Raw genomic sequence first — 14,962 nt, forward strand, 5'->3', positions numbered from 1 at the left:
AAAGGAGCTGAATAGATATTTCTTAAAGAAGACATTCTAATGGCCAAGAGGTATATGAAAAAAATGTCCAGCCTCGCTAATCATCAGGAAAATGCAAATTAAAATTACAATGAGAGATTACCTCATATCTGTTAGTATGGTTATTATCAAAAAGAAGACAGATAAGTGATGGTGAGGAGGGGGAGAAAGGGAATACTTGTACACTTTTGATGGGAATGTAAATTAGTACAGCCATTTTGGATAACAGTATGGAGATTACTCAAAAAATTTAAAATGGAAATACTGTATGATCCAGCAATCCCGCTAATGGGTATATATCCAAAGGAAAGGAAGTCAGTATTTAAGAAGATATCGGCACTCCCATGTTAATTGCAGCAATATTCACAGTAGCCAAGACATGGGAACAATGTTAAGTATGCATCAACAGATGAACTGATAAAGAAATTGTGTCATGTATACACATAAACAGTTGGGTGTTGCTCAGCCTTAAAAAAGAAGGAAATCTTGTCATTTGCAACAACATGGGTGAACCTGGAGGACATTATGCTGGGTGAAATGGGCCAATCACAGAACACGGAAAGATAAATATTGCATTATCTCATTTACATGTGAAATCTAAAAATGTCAAATTCATATAAATAGAGTAGAATCGTGGTTGCTGAGGGTCTGGTCAGGGAGAAGGGCAAATAGGGGATGTTGGTCAGAAGACTCAAGGTTTTACTTTACACAGGATGAATAAGTTCTAGAGATTTTTTGTACAGCATTGTGTCTATAGTTAATAATACTTGATTGCATACTTGAAAATTGCAAAGAGACCAGATCTTAAGCGTTCTCACCACACAAATAAAAATAACTATGTTAGGTGATGGATATGTTAATTAACTTGATTGTAGTCATCACTTCACAATGTCTGCATACATCAAAACATCACATTATACACTGTAAACATACAGATTTTTTATTTGCGAACTGTACCTCAATAAAGTTGAAAAAAAATTCTGGACACTATTATAACTGTCGTTAACACTGCAGCACAAGGCAGAGGAGAAGAACATGCCTTATAAGGAGTGGGGAAGAATTGGCAGGATCCATATCTTTTTTCTTTCAATAGATTTCTTTAAAAATTATCTACCGAATCTCTGTGCCAATCTCCAATATGCTGTGATTACCATATATCCATACTATATAACAGCATGGATATGTTCTGATATCCATGCTGTTATATAGACATGGAGGGATATATGGTGGCTAGAGGTGCTGGCTTAGATGTAAACAAACAAATGCTATGTGTATATAAATATACACATATCTATGAAGTATACACATGTATATATCCATATTTATATCTAGATAGCTATCATCTATCTATAGCTGTATATAGAGATCTTTATCTAGACACTCTCATGCAGAGCAATGCATACTGAGCGTGGCCCGTGTGACATGGTGGTAGCAGGGCCACCTGGCAGGTAGTTGCGCTGTGACCACTGAAAATCCTTAGTGTCATGATACCTACATCCACAGAATTTGCTCTTTTGGATTCTCTTACCTTGTTACATATTCAAGTTGCAGTGAGATTTAGACCTGTGGCTGTTCCTCTTATGGCCTGAGATTGAATTTAAATCATCGCTGTGGGACTGCTTGATGTATGCAATGGTTTAGAGCAAGAGAAAGTTTACAAAGAAAGCACTCCAAAAATTGAGAGGACCCAGCTGAATCAACTCTCAGGCCTTCAGGAACTGTGGACTCAGGGCTTCTGTTTTTCTTCTATCTGATTTTTCGGTTACTTTTCCTGCTACCGTGGAGGTGACTAATCCCACGTGAAGACCATACAAAGGCATGAGCAAGGGTAGAGCACTCTTGTCTATAAATATGTAAAGCCTTAACCAAAGGTGACCCAGTGCTGCAATTAGATGTCCAGTCTCTAAAAACAAACTTCAGAGCTTCCTCATGGCTTTTTTTCTTCTGGCTCTGTGGTGTGGGTTGGGCAGGAACAGATCATAATAAGGGAGGTTTATGATTCCAGCTGGCACGCTGTGGCCACAAATAGGATGTCAGCTTTTGATCAATGAAGCTCATATGGAAACTCCAACCCTAAGATAAATGCAAAGACTGCTTTAATCAAGGAGAGTCTCTGGACAACTATAATTTCTGTGAGAACACGAGAAGATGATGGAGAAAATACTCAACCATAGGTGTGGTACTTTCCAGCTCTTACTGGCAAGCTAACGTCAGGAAAGGGAGGGGAGAACTACAGACCATTTGGTGTTTTTCAAATGGTGTGATGCAACCCTTTAGAGGATAGTAAAATCGTTTTATTTGGGCATAAAATACTTCTAAAATGGAATACAATTCAATGGAATAAAACAGTAACTAGAAAAAAATCACAGTGCACTGTGTGCAGTGTAGATAGTATTGTTTTATGAGATTTTTGGGGCGTGTATGTGTGTGTGTGTGTGTTTGTGTGTATGCATTCGTGTGTCCTGAGTTGGGATTTGGTATGATTTTTTTTTTGGGGTGGGGGGGTTGTTTGTTTTTATTTTTTTTACTGTGGGTCCTGGTCAAAAATGTTTGGTAAAGATTGCCCTAATTTAGCTCTTTGCCACATACTTTTGGGATTCTGGGTTTTAAAAACTAACACTGAAATTCTAACCGCTCAACACTGAGCTTTTTTAAAGACTGTAACTTTCACTCTTTTTGGCAGTGTTTATCAACTGCTTTGGCTTGAGGAGATAACATGAGGTGGCAACAAGCTGCCTAAAAAAGTAAATGGGTGGTTTATAGTGAAGCTCTTGGAGGCAGATAAGACCAGGGAGAGAGGGCACCAGACAACACGTGTGTGCGTGTGTGTGTGTGTGTGTGTGTGTATCAGAGAGAGATTTAGAGACCAGGATTCACTAGAGGACACGGTGGGGGTGGGGTGGGGGTGGGAGGTACTGTTTTTTCTGGTAAATAATCTAAAACCTTGTTGTCCATGCTGAGACCTTGACAAGAAAACAGGTTCCAGTATGTGATGTGATTCCAAACCCAAAGAATTAACCTGAGTATCAGAAACCAGGAGTCCTTCTAGGAGTTTTGTTCCCTGCCTCAGGGAAACACTTTGTTTCTGATTGACAATAGAAGATATAAAGGAAGTTTTGGAAAACCCAGGATAACATCACCTTGTTCTGGAAATTACTGAAGAGGAACCAAAGTGTATGGAGCCATGTCGTGCTTATTTGATTTAATGTGATTATTTCTCCTGTCCTTTCTTATAGGATACTCACTTTGTTTCCAAATGCCATAGCTCGAAAATTACTGCTGATGTTGATATTTATCTTAATTTTCTGGGTCATTTACTTGGCTTCAAAAGACCACACAAAGGTAGGAAGTTTCCTTTTTAAGAATTTCACAGAAGGTCACAGTGACTTCATTTGAATGACCCCCTTTATCACGGCAAGAAATAAAAGTTAAAAGCATATCATCTTAGCAGGAGAATGTGGATCGGGGTTCACTGTTCGGCATAAATCCCTTTGGCAATGCATACATTATTATTACTATTTTAAATGGCAATGTATACATGATTATTGTTGTTCTTTAAAAAGTAGCAGATGGATTTGTGCCATCTCTGTACTACTTGGCACCGTAACCATCCTGCCTCAAAATTCTCTCCTCCTCCCTTGGCCTCTGAGATTTCAAACTAATTAAGTTTCTGTTTCAGTCGTCTGCCTTCTTCACAGGGGTTTTCTTATTCTTTAAGTAGTTTAGTGTCTCCTGGCTCTTCCCTTTGTAAGTTTTTCTTAACTCACCTTGCTTCCAGTTTCTTTTCTTCCCAACCATTTAGTACAAACATAATCTTTCAGAAACTCTGCTTTTATCATCTTCTGGTCCTGATCAAACACTTTCACCAATGACAGTATAAAGAACAAACTCCTTTGTTTAGCCATTTGAGGCCCGTTTACATTTGAACCCAACTACCTTTAAAAGTGTCTCTCTAACCTTTGTCTAATGCAGACTTACCTCCAAGCTTCAAACAAGAAGCACCACAGTCTAGGGCATTCAGCCAGTAATATGAACTGGTTAAAAAAAGCCTTCAGAGCAAAGCTCAGAAGGTTTCTTTTCCTGGGCCCTCTCTATAAATATGTGTTCTCTAGATTTCTTCCTCTGATCCTCTTCTCGTCTATGCTTGTACCTTTTAATTCATTTGCCCAGGTCCTATCCACTACCAATACTAGTGTTTCACAAAGTGAGGTCTGGGAGCCTTCTGCCCAGAATACCTGTGCTTATACCTGTGTGTAAAATGCAGATTCCTGAGCCATACTCAGAACTACTGAAATCTCAGTTTGAGCCTAAGATTACAAAGTATTAACAAGCTCCTCAGCTTATTCTTAAGCATGCTAACATTTGAGAATCTCTGCTATGTCCTTCCAAAGGTGAAACCTCTTTCCAACCCCACTATTGAATATGTGCTGTTCATTAGATATCTCCATCTAAGTCTTCCACTAGCACTACCAACACAAAAAACACACACACCAAATTTATCATCTGTCACACCATCATCCCCTAACAAAAACAAAACAAACATACAAAATCAAATGGAAACAAATTCTCTGTTTTTATCTCTCCAGTCTTAAGAATTGTTGCCATAGCCTGTGTAGTCAATCAAGCTAAAACTCCCTCCACAAGCTATCAGCCGCTAAGTCTTGTAAATCCTACCTCCAAAATGTCTCTCAAGTCTATCCTTTTTTTCTCCATCCACATTGTCTTTCTTTAGACCGATACTTTGTCATTGCTCATCTAATTTGTTGAAATAGTTTTCCAATTAATTTCCCTGCCTCCAGACTCAGCCTGCTCTAAGCATTCATTCAACAAACATTTGTTAAATGTATATTGTGTGTCAGGCACTGGTCTAGGAATTAAAGATACAGAAATACAGGATATCATCTTTGTGTTCAAGAATCTGAAATTTTATTTCTAAAATGAAAAGTTGAATATGGTACTCTACCTTCAGCAGCTCCTCATGTAGCATGTGTATGGCCCAAATGCCTTGGCACAGTGTTTTATTGGACTCATTTAAATAAAGGGCACAGAAACTCACTAGGCCTGGTCCAAGACATCCTTGCACTGGCTGTTTTCTTTTTCTTCCCTTTCTCCAGGTTTTCATGTAACTTCCACATAGTTCTTACTTCCTTCAAGTCTTTTTCATTTCTTGATTTAACACCAGACACATCCCCACTCCCACCTCTTAGCATTCCCCTTACTCTGTTTGATTTTTTTAACATAACGATTATAATTATTACTGATAACATGCATTAAGTCATATCAGAATTATGGGAGTTTCCCGTAATTTTGGAATACGTGCCAATAACATATTTATACAAACACAGCCCAAAGGAAACCAAACACCATTTTATATTTGACAATGCTTCCTGTATAATTTTTATACCAAATAAGCTAAACATGTCATTTTTGGACTTTTGGGAACCTATTAGTAATATCTTAAAGGATTAATGAGGTCAGAAAAAGACATAATTTATAATTTGATTTTGGAAAGTTTGTCAACTATCAAAGGTTTAAAACACTTGATATTACAAAATAGGATCACAGGTCATTGTAAAATAAATCATTCATTTAACCAAAGTGATAACTCAAGGATTTTTTTAAAAAGGCAAAACCTTCATTCCATGAGAGAGGAGACTTAATTTTCCAAACAATAAGCCCTAATAAAAACAACAGGAAGCCTATTAAATTTATTTTCCAAAATGGTATAAACAATCTATAAAATTTTCATCCTGATCATAAGATATAACTTCCGTAAGTCTTTATAACCTTTATTAAGGAGTAGGTTAATGCTTCAAGAAAACCTTGTTAATCTGACATAGAGGCCCACATGCTGGTCTTACATCAGTGTGCTTTTGACATTAATGATTAATTTATAAAGAAACTGAACTTATTTTATCTTTTAAAATTGGCCCTTACAATCTCATATGCCCACCTCTTCCAAGATAGTCCCTGGGCCTTGAGGAGTTGAATAGCTTTAATTTCTGGCCCTGTGTCTCAGGAATGCAGTTAATTTTGATTGGCATCTTCTACCAGGCCTGAAGATGAGGCTTTAATTGCTGTCAGCGCTTAAGTTTAGCAGGACTTGGTGTTCTTTTTAGACCCAGAAGTCAAAGCCCTGTAACTCAATGTCACAAGGACTTTAAAAGCACATACAGGAAGATACAAGGATTTAATAATGTTAATTAAAATTTTTTTATTCTCAATTTTTCCTGAGCAAACCAAACTTAATAATAATGACATAGGAATTATTTTGATAAAACTTAAAATCTGTTAGTCCAGTTACCAAAAGGCAAAAGAAAAGACCTTTTGTAGTGCACCGAGTATTATGTTGGAAGAAGACATTTCCTTTAGACCTTTAAGAAAACATTGCTAGCATAAAGCCACAAGAAACAGAACCCGAGGAGGAAAAAAAAAACTTATATGAACTGAAAATGAGTTGAAGGGTATTGTTACTATTTCATGTCTTTTAAAAGGGGAGAGAAAACCAAAACCCATGAGATGCAATAAAATTTGAACTTTGGGTTAAAATAAAACAATTAAAATATCTTATAATTTATTAAAATTAAATAAACCCCTTAAGAAAATTTCATTGTTCTAACCAATTCTATTCTTTAGCATATAAGTGGTTTTTTAAATATCAAATCTGATCTATAGAAAGACCATTATAATTTCCCTTTAATCATAGAGAACTAGATCATATAAAAGTTTTTGAATTTTTAAAAATAAATCCTCCTATTGTCACTTACACAGGCTGTTCATGACTTGCTTGGACTTTCTGGTTTGTTCTGAACATCCCTTTTCCTTTAACAACCAGTCATTTTACTCTAGGACTAAATTTACCATACAATTCTTTGTTGTTTGAATTATTTTTTGTAATAGTACTTTTCACTTTCTAAAATAATATATGATTTACTCATTTATTATGTTCAATAATTATTGTCTATCCTTACCTAGTATATGGTAACCTTTATAGAGTCAAAGTTTTTTTTTTTTCTTTTGAGAGGGAGTCTCACTCTGTTACCAGGCTGGAGTGCAGTGGCACGACCTCGGCTCACTGCAACCTCTGCCTCCTGGGTTCAACTGATTCTCCTGCCTCAGCCTCCCGAGTAGCTGGGATTACAGGTGCGTGCCACCATGCCCAGCTAATTTTTTTATTTTTAGTAGAGATGGGGTTTCACCATGTTGGCCAGGATGGTCTCGATCTCTTGAACTTGTGATCTGCCCGCCTTGGCCTCCCAAGAGTCAAAGATTTTTATAAGTGTTTATTGGTATCACAAGTGCCTAGAACAGTCTCTGGTACATAGTAGATACTTAATAAATAACTGGTAAATAACAAAATAAAGAAAGACTGTTCAGTGATCTGGGTGAGAGGTAATAGTGGCCTGAAATAAGCTACTAACAGTAAGGTGGAGAAAAGTCAATTAATTTGGGCTATAATTGACAGTAATAGTGATTGACTGTGGGAGGTAAAGAGGTAGATTTAACCAGCAGTTACATTCCAGGTTTGTACAACTGCATGGCTGTTGATCTCATTCACTGAAGTATTGACCAGAGTAGGAGAAATAGTTGGAAGACAAAAGATGGGTTTAGGTATGAATAGTCTAGGTTTGAGGTCCTTTTAGGTCAACCAAGTGGAGATGTTGAATATATAGATCTGAAGCTGGGAAAGATCTGGCTTAGAAAAATAGATTTAGGAAGCCAGGCCCAGTGGCTCATGCCTATAATCCAAGCACTTTGGGAGGCCGAGGTGGGCAGATCACGAGGTCAGGAGATCGAGACCATCCTGGCTAACACGGTGAAACCCCGTCACTACTAAAAATACAAAAAATTAGCTGGGTATGGTGGCGGGTGCCTGTAGTCCCAGCTACTCAGGAGTCTGAGGCAGGAGAATGGCGTGAACCTGGGAGGCAGAGCTTGCAGTGAGCCGAGATCATGCCACTGCACTCCAGCCTGGGCGACAGAGCCAGACTCCATCTCAAAAAAAAGAAAAGAAAAAAAAATAGATTTAAGAAACATCAGAATACAAATGGCAGCTGAAGTCATTGTAGTCTGTGACATTTCCTTGGATGAATTATAAAGCAAGAAGAAAAAGTTGCTAGTGATATAATCCTGAGAAACAAAATAAGCACTGGGCTGAGGAGTTAGTGGTAGTGGAGAAGGTGCACATGGGATGGAAGAGGACCCTTGAGAAACTGAATTGGTAGGGGTGGGGAATAGGTGAAAGTTAGAATAGCAATTAAAGGGGGAATCAGAGGCTCAAAAAATTTTCCTTTTTGTAATATGGGAGATACTTGAATATATTTTAATTCATATGGAAAAAGGCTAACAGAAGAAAGTAGGAAGTAGGAAAGAGAAGGTGTGGTTACACATGTTTGGCAGTGTGACAGGAAGTTGAATTGCTAAGTGTTACTCTTACAGTTCTCTAAAGCCAAGAAGCTTCAGAAACACAGAAATTTAGGTATTGGAGGAACTGCCTCCATGGATATTGAAGTCTACCTGGAGGATGTCAAGACTTTTAGTGATTAAGACTAGGAGCCAAGTTCTTCATGATCTTCTATAAATGAGTAAAAGAATCCAGTTGGTCAAAAAATGACAAAGAAGAGGAGGATTATGTAGTAATTGGTGATAGTTGGTCAGATATATCGTGGAGAACAAGATATCTTAGGGTCTTCTGAAAAAATATATATCCCTTAATATATATAAATCTTCAAAATATATATATTTGAAATGTGTGTGCATATGTGTATAAAACCCTGGTTTTAGTCCATTCTAGCTGTTCTAAAAGAATACCACTGACGGAATGGCTTACAAGCAATATAAATTTACTGCTGACAGTTCTGGAAGCTGCAAAGTCCAAGATCAAGGCACCAACAGATTTGATGTCTGATGAGGGATTGCTTCCTTGTTCATAGATGGGTATCTTTTCATGTGTACTTATATGGTGGAATGGGCAAAGGCGCTCTCTGGGGTCCTTTTTGTAAAGGCACTAACTTTATTAATGAGGGCTACATTCCCATGATCTAATCACCTCCCCAGAAGTCCCATCTCTTAATACCATCACATTGAAAGTTAAGTTGTAACATACAAATTTGGGGGAACCACAAATATTCTATCTATAGCAACATTGGAGATTAGCTTACAACATGAATTTTGGGGAGATGCAAGCATTTAGTCCATGGCAATTCTAGTGTGTGTATGTGTGTGTGTGTTTAACAGGTTGTTAAATAATGAGACAACTGGGCCTCACATGAAATTGAGCATTAAATGCTGATCCTGGCCCTGCTACTACTATTTTAAAGAGACTTTCCTCCTTCTGTGCCTAATTTTAAGGGTCTAGCACAAAACTTTTTGTTTTTCCTTGCTCACATTTGTGTCTCATATGTTGCATAATTCTACTACATAATATTCTTGACATGACAAAATCATAGAAATAAATAACAGATACATGTTTGCCAGAGGTTAACTAAGGAATGGGAGAGGGTGAGGGAAAAGTAAGCATGGTTAAAAAATGGCAACATGAAGGAAAGGAAATGTTCTGTATCTTGACTATATCAGTTTCAATATGCTGGTTGCAATATTTTGCTAGTTTTGCAAAACGTTACCATTGAAAAAAACTCGGTAAAGGGTACATGAGATTTCTCTATAATTTATTTTTTTCTAAATACTTTTATAATTTTTAAAATTTTAGATTTAGGGAGTACATGTGCAGGTTTCTTACATGGGTATATTGCATGATGATGTGGTTTGGGCTTCTAATGCTCCCATTGCCCAGTAGTGAACATAGTACTCAATAGGTAGTTTTTCAATCCTCGCTATCCTCCCTCCCTGCTTTTGGACTCTCCAGTGTTTATTGTTCTCATCTTTGGGTCCATGTATATCCAATGTTTAGCTCCCACGTATAAGTGAGAACATGTGGTATTTGGTTTTCTGTTTCTGTGTTAATTCGTTTAGGATAATGGCCCCCAGCTGCATCCATGTTGCTACAAAGGACATGATTTTGTGCTTTGTTTTGGCTGTGTAGTATTCCACGGTGTATATCTACCACATTTTCTTTATTCAATCCACCATTGATGGGCACCTGGGTTGATTCCATGTCTTTACTATTGTGAATAGCACTACAATAAACACACAAGAACAAATGTCTTTTTGGTAGAACAATTTATTTTCCATTGGGTATATACCCAGTAATGGGATTGCTGGGTTGAATGGCAATTATATTTTTAGTTATTTGAGAAATCTTCAAACTGCTTTTCACAATGGCTGAACTAATTTACAGTCCCACCAACAGTATGTAAGCAATTCTTTTTCTCTGCAACACTGCCAAAATCTGTTATTGTTTGACTGTTTAATAGTAGCCATTCTGACTGGTGTAAGATGGTACCTCACTGGAGTTTTGATTTGCATGTCTTTAATTACTAGTGAAGTTGAGCATTTCTTATGTTTGTTGGCCATGTGTATGTCTTCTTTTGAGAAGTATCTGTTAGTGTCCTTCGCCCACTTTTTACTGGGACTATTTGTGTTTTTCCTGTTGATTTGTTTAAGCTCCTTATAGACTTGACAGCAGTCCTTTGTTGAATACATTGTTTGTAAATATCTTCTACCATTCTGTAGCTTGTCTGTTTGTTCTGTTGATAGTTTGTTTTGCTGTGGAGAAGCTCTTTAGTTTAATTCAGTCCCAATTGTTAATTTTTGTTTTTGTTACATTTGCTTTTGAGGGCTTAGTTATAAATTCTTTGCCTAGGCCAATGTCTAGAAGAGTATTTCCCAAGTTTTCTTCTAGGATTTTTATAGTTTGAGGTCTTATATTTAAGTCTTTAACCCATTTTGAGTTAATTTTTCTATATGGTAAGAGGTGGGGGTCCAGTTTTATTCTTCTGCATATGGTTAACCAGTTTTCCCAGCCCCATTTATTGAATATGTTATCCTTTCCCCAGTGTTTATTTTTGTTGACTATATTGAACATTAGTTGGTTACAGGTGTGTGGCTTTATTCCAGGGGTCTCAATTCTGTTCCATTAGTCTATGTGCCTGTTTTTGTACCAGTACTGTGGTGTTTTGGTTACTGTAACCTTGTAGTGAAGTATAAAGTTGGACAACGTGATGCCACTATCTGTATTCTTTTTTGCTTAGGATTGCCTTGACTATTTGGGCTCTCTTTTGGTTCCATATGAATTTTAGAATAGTTCTTTCTCATTTTGGGAATACTGATTTTGGAATAGCATTGAATCTGTACATTGCTTTGGGCAGTATGGACATTTGAATGATGTAGACTCTTCTAATCCATGAGCAAGGGATGTTTTTCCATTTGTGTTGTCTGTGATCTTTCTCATCAACATTTTGTAGTTCCTCTTGTAGAGATCTTTCACCTCCTTTGTTAGATGTATTCCTAGGTATTTTTTGTAGCTGTTGTACATAGGATTGGATTCTTGATATTTTCTCAGCTTGAACATTATTGGTTTATAAAAATGCTATAATTTTTGTACATAAGTTTTGTATCCTGAGACTTTGCTAAAGACCTGTTTATCAGGTCTAGGAGTCTTTTGGCATTGTCTTTAAGGTTTTCTAAGTATAGAATAATACCATCAATGAAGAGAGGTAATTTGACTTCATGGTTTCCTATTTTGATGTCTTTTATTTTTTCCTCCTGCCTGGTTACTCTGGTTAGGACTTCCAGTATGTTGAATAGGAGTGGTGAGAATGTACATCCTTCTTCCAGCTCCTAGGGAAAATGCTTCCAGTTTTTGCCTGTTCATTATGATGTTGGCTGTGGGTTTGTCGTAGATAGCCGTGATTATTTTGAGGTATGTTCCTTTATACCTAGTTTGTTGAAGGTTTTTTATCATAAAGGGATGTTGGATTTTTATCAAATGCTTTTTCTGCATCTATTGAGATGATGATATAGTTTTTGTTTTTAATTCTGTTTATGTGGTGAATAACATTTATTGATTTGCATATGTTAAACCATCCTTGCATCCCTGGAATAAAGCCCACTTAATTGTGGTGAATTAACTTTTGATGTGCTGCTGAATTCAGTTTGCTAGTATTTTATCAAGGAGTTTTGCATCTATATTAATCAGAAATATGTAAGTTTGCTGTTGGTGTTGTGTCTTTGCCAGATTTTGGTATCACAATGATACTGGTTTTGTAGAATGAGTTAGAGAAGAGTTCTTTCTCCTTGATTTTTTGGAATAGTTTCAGTAGGATTGGTACCACTCTTCTTTGTATGTCTGGTAGAATTCAGCTGTGAATTCGTGTAGTCCAGGGCTTTTTCTGCATGATAGATTTTTTTTACTATTTAAAATTTAACATAATAATTTTTAAACAATTATTATTATGATTCAATGTCTTTAGTCATTTTTGGTCTGTTCAGGATTTCTGTTCTTCCTGGTTTAATCTTGAGAGATTGTGAGTTTCCAGAAATGTACCCATTTTCTCTAGATTTTCTAGTTTGTTTACATAGAAATGTTCATAGTAGTCTCTGAAGATCTTTGTATTTCTGTGGGATTGATTGTGATGTCAACTTTGTATTTTCTGATTGTGCTTATTTGGATATTCTTTTCTCCTTTGTGAATCTAGCTAGTGGTCTATTGATCTTGTTTATATTTTCGAATAACCAACTTTTTGTTTTGTGGATCCTTTGTATTTTTTATGGGGTCTGAATTTCATTTAGCTCTGCTTTGATTTTAGTTATTTTTTTTCTTCTGCTAGCTTTGAGACTAGTTCTTGTTTTTCTATTTCCTTTAGGTGTGAAGTTAGGTTAGTAATTTGAGATCTTTCTATCTTCTTGATGCAGGGATTTAGCACTATAAACTTTCCTAGTAACACTAGCTTTGTCACATCTTAGAAATTTTGGTATGTTTTGTCTCTATTTTCATTTGTTTCAATTTTTTAAAATTTCTGCCTTAGTTTTGTTATTTACCCAAAAGTTATTCAGGAGAAAGTTGTTTAGTTTCCATATATTTGTGTGATTTTTAGAGTTCCTCTTGGTGTTGCTTTCTATTTGTATTCCATTGTGGTCTGAGTAGATGCTTGGTATGAGTTCAATATTTTTGAATTTATTGAGACTTGCTTTATAACCAAGCACGGGGTCAATTTTACAATATGTTTCATGTGCAGATGAGAAGAATGTATATTCTGTGGTTGTTGGGTGGAGTACTTTGTAGATGTCTATGGGGTCTAATCAGTCAAGCATCAAATTTAAGCCGAGAATTTCTTTGTTTCTTTGTTAGTTTTCTGCCGCAGTGGTATGTCTAATGCTGTCAGTGTGGTGTTGAAGTCCCTCAGTATTATCATGTGGCTGTCAAAGTCTTTTCTTATATCTAGAAGTAATTGTTTTATAAATCTTGGTGCTCCAATGGTGGATGCATACATATTTAGGATAGTTACATCTTCTTGTTAAATTGAACCTTTATCATTAATTCATGCCCTTATTTGTCCTTTTTTAAATTTTTTGGTTTAAAGTCTATTTTGTCTGATACAAGAATAACAAACTCAGCTCTTTTTCCGTTTGTGTCATAGATCTTTCTCCACTCCTTTACTATGATCCAATTGGTATTGTTATATGTGAGATGAATCTCCTGAAGACAGCAGAAGGATGGGTCTTATTTTTTAATCCAGTTTGCCAATCTATGTCTTTTAAGTGGAACATTTAGGTCATTTATGTTCAAGGTTAATATTGATATGTAAGGTTTTGTTCCTGCCATAGTGTTGTTAGCTAGTTGCTTTGTAGTTTCAATTGAGGGGTTACTTTATGGGATCTGTGGGTTATGGATGTGTGTGTGCTTTTGTGGTAGCAAGTAACATTCTTTTATTTCCATATTTAGAATTCCTGAAGGAGATGCTTCTCTTGTAGGGCTGGTCTGGTGGTGATTAATTCCCTTAACAAATACTTGTCTGGAAAATACTTCATTTCTCCTTCATTTATGAAGCTTAGTTTGGTGAGATATGAAATTCTTGGCTAGCATTTCTTTTCTTTAAGAATGCTAAAAATGGAACCTCAGTCTCTTCTGGCTTGTAAGGTTTCAGCTGAGAAGTCTGCTGTTAGTCTGATGGGCTTCCCTTTATAGATAATATGACCTTTTTCTCTAGCTGCCTTTAAGATTTTTACTTTTTTGTTAGTCTTGGATACACTGATGACTGTGTGCCTTGGGGATGGGTTGCCTTGTATAGTATCTCATCAAAGTTCTCTGGATTTCGTATCTGCATGTCAACCTTTCTTGCAAGATTGGGGACATTTTCCCATATTCAAATATGCTTTCCAAGTTGCTTACTCTCCCTTCTCACTCAAAAATGCCAATGAGTCATAGATTTGATCACTTTACATAATCCCTTGTTTCTCAAAGTCTTTGTTCATTTTTAAAAATTATTTTTATTTTTATTTTTGTCTGAGTGGTTCATTGAAAAAACTGGTCTTTGATCTCTAAAATTCCTTCTGCTTGGTCTAGACTATTGTTAAGGTTTCCAACTGTATTTTAAAATTCCTATAGTCAATTTTTTTATTCCAGAAGTTCTTTTTGATTCTTTCTTAGTACAGCTATGTCATCTTCCAAATCTTGGATCATTTTTTCTGGCGCCTTTGTGTTGAATTTCAAATTTCTCTTGAATCTTGTTGAATTTCCTTGCCATTCACATTCTGAATTCTATACCTGTCATTTCAGATATTTCATTCTAGTTAATATGCATTGTTTGTGAGTGAATGGCATCCTTTGGAGGTGATGAAACACTCTGGTTTTTTGTATTGCCAGAATTCTTACACTGCTTCCTTCTCATCTGAGGGAGTTGACACTTCTTTTCTTTCCTTTGAATTTGCTATCATTTGGATAGGGATTCTTGATTTTTTTCTTTCTTTTTTTTCTTGGGGGTATGGCTATGGTGTATTTGTGTATGATCAATTGGCTTTGTTTCTTGGTGCTTTCAGGGTGCCT

At 36.3% G+C, this 14,962-nt stretch overlaps 1 protein-coding gene across 1 annotated transcript in view; it reads left to right on the forward strand.

Moving 5' to 3' along the window:
• The first annotated feature begins 2,116 nt into the window (after positions 1-2,116).
• The window catches only part of LOC129007313 (NXPE family member 2), a 28,841-nt gene continuing 15,995 nt past the window's right edge, over positions 2,117-14,962 (forward strand). Inside the window, exons 1-2 of the mRNA XM_054438038.2 lie at positions 2,117-2,192; positions 3,255-3,360. Coding sequence (XP_054294013.2) covers positions 2,167-2,192; positions 3,255-3,360 — 132 coding nt within the window. The 5' untranslated portion in view covers positions 2,117-2,166. The remainder of the gene's footprint in view (positions 2,193-3,254; positions 3,361-14,962) is intronic.

Source organism: Pongo pygmaeus, chromosome 9, assembly GCF_028885625.2.
Source record: "Pongo pygmaeus isolate AG05252 chromosome 9, NHGRI_mPonPyg2-v2.0_pri, whole genome shotgun sequence".
NCBI lineage: Eukaryota > Metazoa > Chordata > Mammalia > Primates > Hominidae > Pongo > Pongo pygmaeus.